Source organism: Pipra filicauda, unplaced genomic scaffold, assembly GCF_003945595.2.
Source record: "Pipra filicauda isolate LSUMZ 115617 unplaced genomic scaffold, ASM394559v2 scaffold318_size846807_pilon, whole genome shotgun sequence".
Classification (NCBI taxonomy): domain Eukaryota; kingdom Metazoa; phylum Chordata; class Aves; order Passeriformes; family Pipridae; genus Pipra; species Pipra filicauda.
The window spans coordinates 534466-551714 of record NW_024104441.1 but is presented as its reverse complement, the minus strand read 5'-3'; the positions used below and the strand labels follow the sequence as shown (position 1 = coordinate 551714).

The window sequence follows — 17249 nt, the reverse complement described above, 5'->3', positions numbered from 1 at the left end:
TGTTCTCAATTCCAAATGAACATTTCTCTTTCCAGCTCAAATCTGAAAAGCTAGGAAGAGACAATTTTCAAACTCTTCCTAAAAAGGCATCCTGGTTACATGAGCCACAGCTTAAGAAATTACCTGCCAACTGTTTTCTGCTGAAACTCCTCTCTGCACACGGATTATGTATTCCTAATAAAAGGAAAAAAATATTAGAAATGAGAACAAATAAGCTGAAGAAAGTTATTAAGTACTTCTCCAAATATGACCACTAACACCGAGAAACAGAAAATTCAGATCCTGCACCTAGGGGAAGGTCCAAGATTGGTTTGCTCACACCCATCCCTAGCAATTGTCTCACTGTTTCCCAGTGTGGAAGACAAGGAGAGGTCCAGGAGCTTGCACTTGAACAGTTTAATTTAGTTACAGAGAAAGACAGTAAAAGCATACTCAGCACACATCTCTACCAACAACAAGAAACCTCTCCTTACCTCACCTCCAATATCCAACAAGTACCCCCAGGAACTACTGCCACCACCATAACAGAGCAACATGCCAGTAAATAACCACAGAAGCCCAACCTCCAATTATTTTCGTACTGGAAAGGTTACCACAAAAGCTGTGGAATGTGCTTGGGTAACTAGAACATCTCAGTTTCTCATGATGGTAACTCTTCATTTATAATGCAGGCTTAATGTTAAATATTTATATATTAACTATGCAGATATATCTAAATCTCAGTAAGGAACTTCTGAATTTTAAGAATTAATAATTCTTCCACCACAATTACATTCATAAATCACAATTTTTTTCAGTCTCTTCATTTCAAGCTCCACTGTACCTTTTGTAGATCAATGCCTGGTCATAAATACAGCAATATCATTATTGGAGATTTATTCAATTATCTCAAATATAGATATGAAGTATTTTATACACCCAATCAGGCATACTTCAATGCAGACATGACTTTGGTAAACAAAGTCATGTACAGTTTGAAAACAGCTCTAAAAACACTTTTGACATTTCAAATATCATAAACAAGGCAAGTCCTTTTCCTAGAAATCCTATATTCTCCATTTTAGATATTGTTTAATTAGTAAGGAAATAAAATTATTCTGGGCTGACTGTAGTAATTGATACTTCTTTGCCATTTGCTTACACAGAGCTCTATAAATGCTGTTCTTTTTAAAGTCTTATTACAGAGATTATCCCACAGCCACATAATTTACATTGAAAAACAGGCTTGGCTGGGGTGGCAGGACCCTGCACTGGGGCTCAAAGTGCCACTAAACCCCCCAGGTTTCCCCAGGGAATGAGCACAATCACACCACGCACCTGCAGCTACACATTCAAAGGGAGAATGAAAAATTCGGAGCCAAACACAAATTCACACCAGGGCTCACAGCATTCCCAAGCTGGAACACGCAAAAAGCTCCCTGCACTTGTGCCAAGCGACGCACGAGGACCCACCAGCCCCTGCCTGCAGTGCAGCAGCACATGATGCACCGCTGTCAGCCAGCTCAGATGACTTCATTCACCCCGGGACAAACTTTAAAACATGTTTTATGTAAAGTGCTGAATAATTTTTCCATTTCAAATGCTATTTCGCTGAATTGCTTACATCAACAGGAGTCTTACACAAAAAAGGACTGATCAGAGCATTATGCACATTTCCAGATATTAAAATTTATGCTGCGTTCCAAATTATTGTGAACAAACAATAAGGAAATAACAACAAATAAACAAAGGTATTTCCTGCACCTTGTGTTTAATGCCAAATTTGTCCATTCCATAACAATAACTCTATCTGACATGCCTACCAATTAGATAATTCAATTAACTGAGCGCTTGATTCATGAAGTATTATAAGCTCAGGTTCACAGTTAAGAATCCCCTTCATGCACTTTTAAGTATCTTCTTTCAGGCACTGTGAAGTGTCTTCTGGTTTTGGAATTTGCCTTCCAAACCCCACAAAATAATTCTCCTCTTTAAAATGAAATTAAATTAAAAACTGTTACACTGAAAAACATAAATGTACCATTGGAGCAAACAAAGAAAGTGCGGCACATCAGAGAATCCCTCCACAGAATTAAATTCTCATTTAACATCTACCAAGTAATTAGTGTAAATCAAGAATTATGACTCTTCCAGACAAGAGGCAAAGGCAACACTTACCAGTTGGTATTACCTTATGTGTTCAACCTTACCTAATCCAGATTTTATTTTCTCAAGTTTCCTTCCAAAGCCCAGTGCTGCTGAGCCAAAAATGCTATGCATTTTCTAAAATTCACTTAAAATATCCTCTATTGTCAAAGCTGTCAAATATCTGTAGCAAGTTTGAACCACCTAGCCTTGAGAAGAAACAAAACTAGTAAGCATGAAAACCAAAGTGATTTATCACATTTCTTGTCCTAGCAGCTTAGATGGAAGTGACAGAAATTCAAGATGTCACAAACCAAAACACGTAACTGTTATACTAGAATTAGAGTGTCTATTTTCAGAAAATCAGCCTTTCATGCTCACTCCATATTCTCTTCTCTCACCCATTTGAAATCATAATTATGGTATCTTCCTGCAAAACAAGAAGCCCAAATCCTCATAAATAGTAACATAAATCCACAGAGCTGATTGTAATTCAACCAGTGTAATTATGTTTGGAAACTGTATGACAGAAATCAATTAAAGGGACACCTGGAAACCCATATTCACCACTAAAGTGGCCTTTCCTGTTTTGTGAGCATTTCTGCATTTTGGGAAGTAGGAAGAGGCTACTTCACACACAGACAAAAAACTGCAACAACTGCTTATTCATCAAGTCTCAAAGGAACGTTGGCAGTTCCTCTGAAAAACCACGTCAGTGATGATTCACCACGTGCAGTCATTCATCTTTTCCAGGATTTTGAAAGAAGCAGAGTTACTGCTCAATCCCTTGTAGCATTTACTCTTCCTCCAGTGACTATCATTTTCTATTGTATCCCAAGAAAGCGCTCCCAGGCAGGCAGAACACAAACTCATTAGACAACCATCAAAGCATCTTCTTGCACACACCACTCTGGTCAACACGGCAGTCGGCTCTTCTGGAGAGCCCAGAGATAAACAACTCGGGGCTCAGAGCCCATTCTCACAGGAAGATTATATAAAAAAAGACCATATTTGGGCCACAACTAATTTTCCCTACATATACTTGAGCATTTTCCCATCCTGTTCTGCCTTGATGCCCTAAAACACTGACTGTAATGAATAACTGTCCAACCTGTAAATCTAATGAAAAAGCCTAAACGCTCTTCTGGGTTTTGGGGTATTTTTCCCCCAAAGTTGATAAGGAGATTGAAAGTCAATGAATCGCTGTAGTAGAAAAAACAGGATAAGAAATACAATCCCATTCCCAGTGTCTGTCATGGCTACACATAATCAGCAGACCATAGTATCCTGAGTTTTAGTGAGAAGTTGATACTTCCTATTGCCTCCGCGTGGCAACAAGCTTGTTGTGGGATTATAATTAGCACCACTGATATATGCTTCCCAGAGGACCAGAGAAGAGCTTTCAACTCTTCAAGCCTAAATGCACAAAAGCCTTTATTACTCTGCCAAATTCTGTTTTGGTTAGGGAAAAAAAATCTGAATTACAACAATCTTCTTCTGACACTGCCTGATAGTGGGACTGAGACTGTGCCCATAGGAAACACATAAAGCATAGGGAAAACAGAGAGGCACGGTCAGGATCATTTCTGTTTAGCTGCATCATCCAACCTAAGAAAACAGAACGGAAAAGGCTTCAGAAAGGGCTAGTAATTACCAGAGTTCACTCCTGCCAACAATTTTAGGAATCAACAACCAGGCTCGGTGAGGTCTAGGTTAGCTACACTCATGCAGAAACTCCCATGGCATCTTTCACTCCTACATGAATAACTCAGAATCTTTCCTATGACTCAGTTTACCAAATAACTTCAAAGGAGCCCTAACAGCTGCTGGTTGGCAAAGAAAGGTCTCAGCTTTCACAGGAGAGACAACAGAGAGACAACAGAGAGACAACAGAGAGAGAACCTCCCGCTACTGATTTTGCCTGCTACTGATTTTGCCTGCAGGCAGCAAGGTCACTGCCAGCAGCTACACAGGAGACACAAGACAGGCCACACAACCATTCCCAACACAACCTCCATGGATCCCTCCAGACCCCCCACATAGGTAAGGTTTGTACATCTGCTCCTCTTCGTATCAGTACTGCCAACCAGCTCCTGACACAACCTTGATATTCCAGTAGCAGTTCAAAATACATTTTTAAAGATGCCAAGGAAAGCAGTTTTACCTATGGGATCATTTCCTGGCTGCTCCAATTAGTCAAAAAAGAGGAAACTGGTGCCAGGAGGAGGAGGTTTGGAGCAGGGAAAGCTGTATGACCCCAGTTGCACACTGTCATTTTCTAAAATCTTCTTGCTATCACTACAGAGTTCTGGATAGAGTTTCTGAAAAGGAGTATTCTCCAAAAATCCACATGGATCAGTGATGACCACATTGCATTTCTCCAATCCTTTGCCAGTAACAGTTTCACAATCACTGAGTGGGATTACCATTATCCTGAACTTAGCCATTTTCATGCAGAGCCAACATTTAGGTGTTTTTTTCCCCCAAATTCACCAAGATTAGCCCCTGGTATTCCAGCACTTATTAAAACACTAGCATCAGCAGCTCAGTGCTGCTCAGTAAAATTTTGTTAACATTCCTATGTGCAAATCATACAGCAAAGTATGTTCAAATGTTTAACAACTGCTGTTTACCACCATTCCTAGTTTTTGAAACAGGAAGCAAACAGGAAAGAAGGCTTTTGTAGAGACAAAATAGGAAAGAACTAATGGTGAATTTAGAGATTCTTAAAATAAAATGTAGAGTGTCACCAATATTGGGAAATACATTCTGTTTTGCCAAGAAACTAGTCTCTAAATTTCCAGCTCGGGACAGTCAGCCTGTTTTTCCACTGATTTCTGCTGTACGTCTGTTTAATCCAACAGGCTTGAAAAGCCAACCATTATAAAGATCCAGGTCACCTTCAGGTCACATCAACTAAAAGTTTGGAAGGGCTTTATTTTATAAGCATTAAAGAGAGGAAAGCCTAATTAAGCATGAATACAATCCCTGCCTAAGTAGGCTGGATTGGAACAATTTCTAGTAAGAAGCTCTTTTAAATGTTTATTTAGAAAATCTCCCATGTGAAAAGTAGCGACAAGACCAGGAAAGCTGCTCAGCCTCAGAGACCTCTCTGTTACAGGGCACAGTATTTATTTGCTATTGCACAACCTGCCATTAAGCCCATCTGAGGCAGAAGCAGCAGCAGGCCGGTGTTTCACGACATTTTAAACAATGCAGGTGTGTGTGTGTGTGTGTGTGTGTCCCCTGTTTGTACCATTCACACACTGTATCACTGCTCTAGTAATGAGTCAGCCATTCAGTAAGTGAAAGCTATGAAGTAGGACAACTGCAGGGAAAAAATAGGACACACATTTACATGTAATGAAACTTACTGAACAAGGAAACAACTGAAACATGAGAAATCACGGATTTTCAGTGCCCTGCATCACCATGGCCTTCACCAGAAAGGCAAAATACTGAGTATTTTTCAGGAAACACTCAGTAGCCAACAAAAATATTCTAATCAGGATTTACTAAAGTATGATATGGCAACTAATATTTTGATTGCAATCTTTGCAGGAGCTACAAATGCAATACTAATTTCCTGAGTTCAGTGGAGGAAACCATAAGGTTGGAATATCTAAAATTAGGTGTGATGAAAGAGCTACCTTTTGTGAGCTCAGGTTGGAGGGGAGGGGGGAGGTGGCCAAGGTTACTTACTAAGTCAGTGGAGGAACTGCATTTCTGTAACCTCAAACAAGTGAACTCTAATAGCTTCCTGTCTAAAGCCACGTCTAAAAGTAACTTCATGTTCTTTTTTGTTCAAAGTGAAGGTAACCTTGCAGAGATTGAATTCCTTATAAAGCAGATGCACAAAGTCCTTTACAAGCTTTTAAACTAAATTCTACTCTTCTAGAAACATATGGCTCCATTTTTGTATTCGGAACAATAGGAAAGATATAAATGCTTTTTCAACGTTTTTCTAATCTAAAAGCTGTGAGTGTCAACATTCATCATTGCTCAAGGAAAACTAAAAACTCTGAAAGTATGTTATGAGAGGGATTTATTTCAGCTGTTCATTTCCAAATGCCTTTAAGACAACAATGTACTGCAGCAAAGCTGACTGTTTCACTACTTCAATTTCAAAACATGAAACACATGAAAAAGCAAAATCGCTTCAGAAAAGAATTAAGGAATGTTCAGAAGTATATGTACAACTCAATAGTAGTTCTACTGCTGAAAAGTGCTCTAAGAGTTGTATGTGCACATGTGCAGTTCTTATTAAGGCATATGTCCAGATTATTGTGGAAGAAAATAGCACCCTATTTCAAGGCTTAGAAAGAAAGCCACTTCTAAATAGTGAACACACAGATGAAATACTGCAATATGAAGCAAGTTCAACAGCCAACATTTATTAAAGCTTTAGTGCTGAAATTGCCTCTGTTGTCAGAACACAACATTTGGCGTCAAGATGAGACACTTGCAAATGGCTTAATATACTGGATGTAATTCTGCTCCTATTGAAGTCAAGGAATGCAGTGGCTACAAAACAACTTCATTTTCTGCAAAACTGGTACACAGACCTGCCAGTGGACTGAGCCATGGCTATGGAAAGGTGCCCAACACAGTCCTGAAAGCTACAGTTTCTCTCTCTCTCTGATGCAGTGCTAGTGACTGAAGCATAAAGCAGGAGACAAAATGAAGCTGACAGGGTTTGCTCATGTAATTTCACATCTGTTAAGTGGGTGCCACTAGAATGCACCTGTAATATGGGGGGTTTTTTGCTTTTAAAATAAAAAGGACTCCATAAACACCGCACTATAGAATTAATTGTATGTAAGTTCACATTCCAACAAAACTCAGACTGCTTGTAACACACTTAACTGGGGAAACAACTTTTGCAAACATGAAAAAGCATAATTTTCGTCTTCAATTATCATTGGAAATAAATACGCAGAAAGAAAACCTCAGTGGACAATTTCTTTATTGAAACACAAAAACATGGAGATTATGTCCCAGCTCAGATGTACTGACTCCAATAAGAACTTCTGAGCTCTTCTGACTTGAACAAAACATGCCGAGCTTGTGAGCATATCAGAGAATTTTGCGGCTGATTCCCTAACAATCTAAAAGCCCAATTTACTAGGGGTTGACCTACTCTTACTAAGCAAAAAGTGCAAACCCTCAAAAGTACATTTTCAATACTAGCTTTGTCCCTTCTTAGGTTTCTGGAGAATTCAGGAAAGCACGTAGTAGTTTCAGGTTGTGTTTTCAGTTTTGTTTTTTTCAGTTTCACCTTCAGCCCCAGGAAACAGAAACTGAGCCTCTGCCAATTACAGCCCCTGATTCAATGCTATGAAGTTTACACTCACCCAGTCTGTTTTATTAAATTTAAATTAACAAAAACTGCTTAGAACAATAGGCAAGCAAACTATTCACTTGACACAAGCTTTGGTCTTCTGTGTGATATTTCACCATGTCTACAGAGCTTTTCCTGAAATTCTTTACCTCTTCCTTATTTGGTTTTTCAGAAGACTGTCTATTTTCAGCATCCACAGAAGGTTTACATAATTATTAGTTCAGTTGCTGTGTTAAAGTTACACCTAACCTTGGCCTAAGCTGTCTTCATATGAGTGCTTTTATAAGGTATGACCTACAGGAAAAAAATACAAATGCAAGTTTAAAACAACTCTCGCAACACTAAACAGCATTATAAAATCTTAATACAAACTGCTGACAAAAGAACAGAAAATTTATTTATGGCTGCCTTTGTATTTCAGCTTTAGAACAAGTCTACCACGTGAAAAGCTAGTTCTCCAAACAGTAGTTTGGAATTAAGGACTGTACAGATGTACATCTTTTGAAGATACTGCATTGAGGTGGGATGAGAAACAAACCTAAAAAGCATTCAGTTAATGACAACCTACTTTCTTCTAACTATAATTTAACAAAGTAAAATGCAGTCTTTAACACCCCACAAAAGCACTTCAGCCCTTATTTCTTAGAGGGGCTTCATTTACACACCTCTTCAGATACAAGGGTTTATTTGTGTGGCTTATTATAAACTAGGAAAGTTCAAATCAGGGACAGCATCACCCACCAATAAACAAACTATTCAGACACTAGGGACATAAGATGTAGCATCCAAAATGACAAAATAGTCGATTTACATCAAATAAGAAACCAAGCCTCTGTTAATGGCTTCCTGTATTTTGTTATCCCACACTGGCTCTATATAAACCATCTGTGCTACACACACTTCAAGCCATCTTTCAACTATCAACAGGGCTTCTGCAGTAAAACAAACAATTACTAATAGATGTATCTTAGAGACAGATTTTAAATCCAAAAGCAGAGTGCTCCAGCATTCTGGTATTAATGAAAGATCAGAACAAATCAATAGAGAATTTTCCCTGAACATCCGTTAGTAACAGAATAGAGAGATGAAAGACGGGGGGAGCAACATTTGCTATCACACTCCCTCAGACAAGACAACACACACGGAGTCTGGATTGGAAAAGTACTCATTCTGAAAGAATTTCGTGACTTTTTGTTTTTTAACCAAAATCATGCAAGCCAAAGGAAAGAACACAAAAAGCTATTGTCATTTGCAGTAGCAAAAAAGTATAATAAGGCATGTTGGAAACAAGTTACCAATGAAACTTAATCTGCTCTGCCAACTGGGGGGTATTAGGAGTTACACAACTTCTCATAGGACTTGGCACATGCACCCCTCAGCTATTGAAACAGGTAAAAAGTATCACGCTTGCCAGGAGATTTAAGAAGAGAAGTTGCAACAACTGAGAGCCATAGCCTGCTAGATTCACAAGACCTTCCAGACCATTTCTCATAGGTATCTTCTGTTTAGAGAAGACTGGAACATTGGCAAATGAGAGTTCCTCACACAAAAAAAATCCCACTTCTTAAGTGCAGGTTATTTATAGGAAGAGTATTTAATAAGGCAGTCTACAGGTAGTTGTACATCCTGTGGTGAACCTACAATTATTGTCATTCAGGTTAAGGGTATGCACCAGATGCAGGGAACCAGGAAGAGATCCACAATGCAGGGATCTGAGCTGTGTAAGGGGCAGAAGAAATACCCTCTGTCCATGTAAAGCACACTTCCCACTGGTGTACCCGCTCTGAGGTATCTCTGGCCTTCTTTCCAGCCCAGCATCCCTGCTCTCAGCCAAAGCAGGAACCACAAATGACAGCCAGCTCCCTCTCTCTGATTCACAGTACTGCTTGGTCATACCACAAGGAAACCTGGTTTTTAAAGTGGAAAATAACTGCAAACAGGACATTATGAAATTTGGACTATTACTGCACACTCAAAGACAGTGCAGTTCTTAGGGACACAGTGTGCATACATCCCTGGCATCCCATAATTAACCTGTGACACCCAAGTGACAGCAGGGCTTGTTCTGCTGAGTGTCACTGCTCCCCACAACAAAGAAGCGGGGCTGGGGCTGCGGGGTCTCTGCAGCTTCACAGCCTGAGTGACACGGCAGGACCCGCAGGCAAATGCAGCCCGTTCATGTGTAACTTCATCGCAGATACTGAAATGAGGCAACGAGAGCCCATCTCCGCTCCAAGGGCTGCCAACACCCTGAGAAAAGCAGGAATTACAGCCACTCACAGGGCCTCGCTCGGGGGGGACACGAGACAGCCCCAGCCCCGCACCGGCCGCGCCCGCAGAGCCCCAGCGGTGCCCCCGGGGCTGTGCCCGGCTGCCCACGGGAACCCCGCGCACACGGCGGGGGCGAACGAGCCCAACGATCCCCGTATCCAGGCGGCGGCGGCGGCACCGCCGCATCCCACCGAGGGCTTCCCGGGCGCTCCAACCCGCTCCCGGGGGTAGCGGCCCCGCCGCCGCCTCCCGCACCGCTCCCCCCCGCCCGCAGCCCGCCCCGCACTGCCCCGGCGCCCCCCCCGCCTCCGCCACCCCCGGCCCCGCTGCTGCGGGCTCAGCGCAGGCCCCCTCCCGGCCCCGCTGTCCCCGTGCCCCGGCCCGGCCCCGCACACCCCGGGCACCCCCCAGCGCCCCCCGTTGCCGGCTCCCCCCGCTCCCTCCCCCCGCGCCCGCCGCTCCCGCCGCCCCCCGCGGCCCGGCCTGCCCCGCTCACCGTGTGCGAGTGCAGGCTCTGGCTCGCCTCGATCTGCGCTGTCAGCGGCACCGTGTCGTCCAGCAGCACCTTGCCGGCCGGCGGCTTCTCCATGAAGGCCATAGCGGAGTGGGGAGCGGGAGAACCGGCGCCGCCAACCCGCTTCCCGGGGCTGCTCCCGGCGCGGCCGCCGCTGTCAACACGGCAGCGCCGCCGCCGCCGCGGGGCCTTAGCGCCGCCGCACGCCGCTGCCCCCGCACGCCGCCAGGGGGCGCCGCGTCCCCCCCCCCCCGGGGGCGCCACGGGTTCGAATCCCGGTCCCGCGCCGGGAGGCGGCGGGATGGGGGACACGGGGAGGTTCGTCCCCGGGAGCAATAAAGGGGAAGGAGCGGGGGCCAGAGCGCAGGTGGCCGTCCCGCCGCCCAAGCCTTCCACGCCCGGTGCTCCGGTGGCACCGACGGCAGTGGTAGTGGCATGTAAGGCAGCAACCCCGAGACACTGCTGGCCCTCCCAGAGGACAACAGAAGAAGGCTGGTGCACTTGCTGCTCTTTACCTCTTGGGGTGGTTTTTTGTGGTTAAAAGATCACAAAATAATCAAATAGCATCCAGTAACTCCTACTCAATTTCTAGATTTTAGTGTTTGGGTTTGGTTTTTTTCAGAAGACATTTAAAGTTGTTCAACTGAGTTCCACAACCTGGCTTTCATTGCAGAAGCATAAAAAACTTTCTATTTCAGTACTACGTAGCACTTGGGAACCTACAAGTTGGACACTTGTCTGCATTTCCTTTTGTCTTTTTACACCATACACAGGAATTACTTTCACTTAAGATGTTGTAAGTAAGACCACAGAGCTGGAGTTTTTTGTACACTTGTCTTGCAGCTCCCTGTTGAGAGGAAAAGGGGCTGTGTGGTGTGGTTCATTAGCTGAATCTCAGGCTGGAACAGCAATCCTGACTCCCCAAACTACTCCTTGTGCCATGATCCAGGAGGTCAGGCACAGATTTGATTCATTTTTTTTAACAGATATTAACACATCAACTTCCCACCTGGAGAGGAAGGTGAATAAGAAACAGAGAAAGGAGTATGCCTGCTTTGGGAAAGTGTTTTACACAGCACAAGCCAGTGACAGACAGTGACCCGAGGCAGAAGGAAACGGGAAGTGAAGCAGCTCCTACAAACAAGAGATAAGGAAAGCTCTCTCTAACTACTGCTTCCAGGTTGTGAAGAGGCCAAACACCAGGCTTTGGAAACAGAGGGCATGGAGTCAAACACCTTAAATGTTACCCCTCCCTCTGCTCCAGTGTGACTAACACCTGAGGTTAGAGTGCAGCACACTCAGGCAGTGCACCTGTTTTACCAGTAATTTTCATTACAGGTTGAGGACAAACTCTCTTTTCACAGCAAACAACTTCTGAGGTTATTTGCAGTCAAGGAAAGTTTCAAATGCATTTCTGCTGCACAGAAGATAGAAAGGATAACAGATGCTTTGCCAGAAAATTATAAGCCACCAACTGAAGGCCTTCTTCCTGATGGCATTGATCATTCCTGAAAGAAGTCTCTTAGTGTATAATGATCTTATGCTGGTAATGAATTTACCAAAAGCCTATTTTAACAAGGTCCTTTCAGTGGGCAAGGAGGAATACATGTTCACACAGACAAGCAAGCAGAGAGAAGCCATACAGTTAGTACTCAACTCATATGTCCCTGCTTGTCTTGCCCTCAGGAGCACAAATACAGTAAGCACAAGTTGTGACAATATTTTTTTTTAAAGGCTCCTTCACTCTGCTTCTGGGAGGCAAATTTCAGAGGAAACACCCACAGGAGTCATGCAGATTACAACACATCCTGCAGTACACGTGTGTCAGTACCTCCACTTCTGTCCCACTTGTTAAATGCAGCATTGTCCCCTCCCCTGGAGCTTGTTGGCAATACAACTGCTTTGTACAAAAGGAACAAGTTTTAACTGAACTTTGCTGGTGTGGACTGTGATTTTGCCAGAAAGAACAGCCTCAGCCACTCCAGAATTCCCACTGTAGCAGAGCAATGGCTTGTCTAAGCCACTTTTCCTCTTTTGTCACAGTAAGTACGTAGTTCTGCTGGTTTCACTTTGACAATACATAGAGGAAAATGAAAAGTTTTAAGCTTAATGCAGCTCTATCAGGATTAAGTTTGTACACTGTCTTTCAAGCATTTTTTGTTGCAAATTTACTGGATTGAGTGATGTCACGTAAAAAGACAAAATCAAAACCAAGAATTTCTGGCCTTTACAGTAAAGTAGCACAGGCTGAACAGCTCTAACTGTCCGGCACCATGACTTTCACCATCCCTTCCATAACAGTCTTCCCACTTTCTCTGACCTGACATGATACTGAAATGTGTGCAATAGAACCCTTCAGCCGTTTCACTTCTGCTGCAGCTGTGACTTCTTCACCAATATACAAAGGAGCTGGAAACCGGATCTCCTGGGAGAGAAATATACACCCTTGACCAGGCATTTTAGTACCTAGAACTGCAGAAATAAGTCCATTGATCAGAACTCCATGTACAACAGTTCTCCCAAACCTAGACTTCTTTGCAAACTCTTCATTTAAATGCAAAGGATTTGTGTCACCTGTTAAGTAGGAAAAAGTAACAACATCATTCTGTGTAAAAGCTTTGGTAAGTTCAGCTTTGTCTCCAACTTTTATGTGTAAACTTTGAAGTACTGGATGTCCAAGCAGTGAGTTGATAAACGTTAGCTTTGTCAAGGCTCTTCGTCGGAACATTCCTCCAGAAATTCCTCGCCTGAAGGGCTGCAACATCTCCAGAAACTTCTGCTTCGTACAACCAAACCAACAACCGCATTCAGTCTAGGACTAGTTCTCTGCTGTTGCCAGATAATGCGAGAAGAAATGGAGATGTCTGTTTCGGGGAAAGAAAAAACAAACAAGAACAAACTAAAGCCTTGAAAAAAAATCACCATCAAATGCACTCAAATGTGAAAATACCTAAATTTTCCTTTTACATGAAAGCTATGCCCTGGCAGATTTTTGTCCAGCCATGGCTTCAGAGACAAAGAATTCTCAGAATTCCTTTTATTAAGCAGCATCCTCTAGAAAAAAATAAGCTCTGGAAGTGCATGTTTGTAAGGTCTGTCAACAGTGATTATTAGAAAGGGAAGAAATGGGGCAGAGGAAATAAAAGACAGGACCAAGATGTGGACAATAAACAAAACCTGCCAGAAATTATTTTCTTGCAGGTGCATTAATGACATCGGGACTTGTCAGGGGACTGAAACCATAAAGTAATGAGACAGCCTCTACCATCACATTTTACAAGATTCATTATAAGGTGAGAACTGCTCAAACACAGGCCCACACACCTGCACTTAAACGCATTTCACTCCCAAACCAAGGCATTTTTGCATCTAGGCCACCTCTCTGTGAAGAGACAGCATGCTCAGACAGACAGCCAAGTTTAGAGCCAGAACTGACATCTGGGGGAAGCACCAAGCCCTGCAGGGCTTTACCTGCAGCACCCGGAAGGCACACCTCCTGTTCTGGTAGAAGCCCAGCAAGGTTAGAGCACTCCACAGCTTGACAAGGCCACTTAGTAAAACAAAAATAAAATATACTATTAAAATTTCATTTTATCAGTTTTCCTGCAACATAAACATCTTAAATAAAAATAACATTACACTAAGAGTAATGACATCTTAATTGAGTTTAACAGCAGGTAAATTCACCAATAAGTTCTAGTAGCAACACTATGTCCTGAAGGGGTATTGCAGTGGCTGCAGTCTCTTGTCTTTCACACACAGATATGTAATGTAACCTCTTCAAGATCACTTTACCAGTTCTTGTGCTCTCTGTGCATTTAAGCTCCTTCTGCCCCTAAATCACCTGCAGTTGTCTTCACTATTTACAGTAACCATTCTGATCTTTTACTGTAGAAAGAGATCTAAAGCCACACATTTCAACGGTGCTTAGTTCCTGTCTTAAACCATTTAAACCATTCAGGTTTAAAGCAGGAATAACATTGATGCAAGAAGTTACCAAGCCTTAGTAATTACTTTCTGCATGCTGATCGTAAATATCTGCAAGTTAGGGTTAATTCTTCAAAGACTATTCTTAGTTTAGAACTTCTGGCTTTCTTACAAAAAATATTTTCATAGCAGTATCAGAAGTGTGTACCGACTGCACCTTACCTGCTAATAACTCTTAATATGGCAGACAGAGTTTTTTCCTCATATGTTAAGACATCAACAGGCAAAGCTGCTCCAACCTATGAAAAAAATGTTATTTAATAAGTTCCATTCTATTCTCTTATAGTGGGTTATAAGCAAGTGATTTCACTCCCAGCATGTGACATCATGTTATAGTTAAACTCAAATCTCAAAGGAATATTTCAGTTACAAATAAACAGCACCTTTTCTCTCAGAGTTCTTTAGCTAGAAGCCACTTATTTCCACATTACAGCTGGAAAAACATGGACCCACAAGTGATGTGACCTGATTAAAGTTACCCAGCAATACTGTAAACAGAGCAAGAACAGTAGTGTGGATTTCCCATCCACAAAGCTTTTCCCTACATATAGTTCTCACTCTAAAGCCTCCCTATAGCAAAAGCATCAATACTTCAAATTCTAAAAACCAGATATAAAAGAATGGTTTGAGTTGGAAGGGACCTTAAAGACCATCTCGTTCCAACCCCCTGCCACGGGCATGGACACCTTCCACTAGACCAACGTGTCCAAAGCCCCCATCCAGCCTGGCCTTGAGAACTTCCAGGGATGACTGGAGCCACTCCACCACGGACACTAAACTGAGACGTGCAGCCCAGCACCACCGGGAGCAATTATAACGTGGGCTGGGGAGCAGGTCCGGTTACGGGAGCAGCAAACCGAGGACACTTCTCCCTCCTCGCCTGCCCCTCGGCCCGTGCCCTCCGCTCGGACACTGCTCTGCTGTGCCGGGGGACAAAGGGCAGGCAACCGGCCGCTCCCCCAAGGCTCTCCCGGCCCGGAGCCGCCGCCGAGAGACGGACCCCGACCCCAATCCCGATCCCGATCCCGGTCCCACCTCTCCGTGCAGCTCCCTCAGCGCCGACACCACCAACTGCTTGAACTGCGCGGCGTTCGGCCGGGCCCCGCCGTCGGGCAGCTCCCTGCGGGAAACAGAGCAGAGAGGGGTCTGAGGGGGGTTTGAGGGGGGTCCGGGGGCGGTCGGGGGGTCTCGGGGGGTGGGCGGGGGGGCTCACAGGCGCACGCGCAGATAGTGGTGCCGGGCCGCGCTCCGCAGCACGCGCCGCTCGAACGCGGCCGGCGGCGGCTCCGCGCGCGCCGCCATGGCCCGCCCGACCCCGCCCCCCCGGCGCGCGCCTCCGACCGGCCAATGGCGGCGCGGGGCCGCGCGCCCGCCCCTTCTGTACGGCGGCCGCGCGTGGTCAGCGTCGCCATGGTAACCGCGCGGCGCGGCCGCGGCCCCACCGAGGGGGGACACCCAAGCGCAGCCCTGCAGATGGGCAGCGTCGGGTCTGACATGCACCTCGGGGAAGCTGAGGGAACAGATGGTGTTTCCAAGTGCTACACGCGAGGTTTTCGCTTCGGAAAGGCAAATATTGAGCGCTGCGCCACAAACACGCTGTTGGGAGAGCGGCACGCAGAGATGCTCCTTCGCTTCCCCTTCAAACAAGTGTGGTGGTCGCGATGCAGTTCCCGAGGCAGCGTGGTCCCGGTGAAGGTGATGCCTGGCACCGTGACAGGTCACAAACACTGAGGGCACTGTGTTATCCCAGCCTCTTGTTTTGCAGTACACGCAGCTGAAATAGATTTGAGAAGTGCACAGCACGAGGCTGGCAGATCAACACCTACTTGAGAAGGTAAAATAACACAATTTCAGTACCTTGTACCTGATCTAAAAACTGGTGTGAACTATATCCTCGGGAGAGAAACAGCAGAAAGGATAGAAGTATCTCTGCTCCGCCGAAATGATGAAACATTAGCCCCGGCAAAAGAACTTCACAAGGTCCTCCTTCTTTTACAAAAAGGTTTACCTAGGAATTGGTATCAGCGGCAGCAGGATAACACTGCAATAGCCTGATCTGATGTTTGAGTCATGGCCCAACTCAAAGGACACCAGTTGCCTCTGCCATCACACTGCTCAGTCTGTGCAAAGGTCCTGTGCTATTCCAGCAGAGCTTTCTCATGTTTAGCACCACAATCCACCTGAACTCCACTCCCAGACTCACTTAAAAACTGTACATAAAACACCAGACATTCAGAAAAAAATACTTCAGCAAAAGCAAGTATTATTTCACATGTACCAAAGTAATTTTCAGGTTGTTAGTTAGGTTAAATAAAAGGCAGCTGTAAAATTCAGTACATGTAAGTGCAGGCCAATAAGAGACCCTCAGGAATATAATGTTTCTTGTGGAAACCAAGAACCAGTTACTGCAATGCTCAATAAATCAGTTCTATGATAATTTGGCAAGACTTAATCAGAGCAGCCAGTTTTATTGGGACCGACAATAATACCTACAGAAGTTGGTATTACTTTTAAGATTAGTAAAATTTTATCGCCAAACAGCAAAACTTGGAGGTCAGGTGCTGTATAAATCTCTTTTGGTTATTGCAGTAGGGCGAGTGCTGCTCTCCATGAGGCTCTGGCAACAGGAGCTACAGGACCTGAGCCACCCCAAGTGCATCCAGGGAGCTGCTGTAAGGCTGGGGCTGTGTCAGCTGCAGTGAGTCAATAACAAGCACACACAGGACTGTACAGGAAGGCTGGACACAACAGGTCAGTTTTTTATTAACCAAAAGTGAAGCTGAACCCCAGAGTGGTTTAACTTGTTAAAACCATATGTTTTTATATGGCAGATATTTTTCTTTCATGTTCAACACTACAGTGCAAGAACCAAACTTCGCAGCTGTTCATCCTTTGAGAATCAAGTACTAAAAGTAAAATGAATTAAAGTAAGGGTCCCTCAATGAATAATTAAAAAACCATTTAACTCAAAAGAACAGACCAATTTTAAGAACTGTCTTATTAAATTTTCCC

At 44.1% G+C, this 17249-nt stretch overlaps 3 protein-coding genes across 11 annotated transcripts in view; all 3 read right to left on the bottom strand.

Moving 5' to 3' along the window:
* Positions 1-10447, bottom strand: part of PXK (PX domain containing serine/threonine kinase like) — a 35059-nt gene extending 24612 nt beyond the window's left edge. For all 9 annotated transcript variants that reach the window (XM_027713852.2, XM_027713853.2, XM_039383585.1 and 6 more), the window contains exons 1-2: positions 10233-10447; positions 124-174 (exon numbers count right to left, since the gene is read on the bottom strand). In XM_027713852.2, coding sequence (XP_027569653.1) covers positions 124-174; positions 10233-10334 — 153 coding nt within the window. In that variant the 5' untranslated portion in view covers positions 10335-10447. The remainder of the gene's footprint in view (positions 1-123; positions 175-10232) is intronic.
* A 1112-nt stretch (positions 10448-11559) lies between these two features.
* On the bottom strand, positions 11560-13034 carry HTD2 (hydroxyacyl-thioester dehydratase type 2). The gene has a single exon (XM_027713813.2). The coding sequence runs from the start codon at positions 13012-13014 to the stop codon at positions 12508-12510; it is 507 nt and encodes a 168-aa protein (XP_027569614.1). The 5' UTR covers positions 13015-13034; the 3' UTR covers positions 11560-12507.
* RPP14 (ribonuclease P/MRP subunit p14) lies at positions 12238-15539 on the bottom strand. Its single transcript, XM_027713836.2, has 5 exons — positions 15451-15539; positions 15273-15357; positions 14400-14476; positions 13722-13800; positions 12238-13114 (listed from the first exon to the last, which is right to left on the bottom strand). Exons 1-5 carry the CDS (start codon positions 15537-15539, stop codon positions 13058-13060), a joined length of 387 nt encoding a protein of 128 aa, XP_027569637.1. The 3' UTR covers positions 12238-13057.
* Between the last annotated feature and the right edge of the window lie 1710 nt (positions 15540-17249).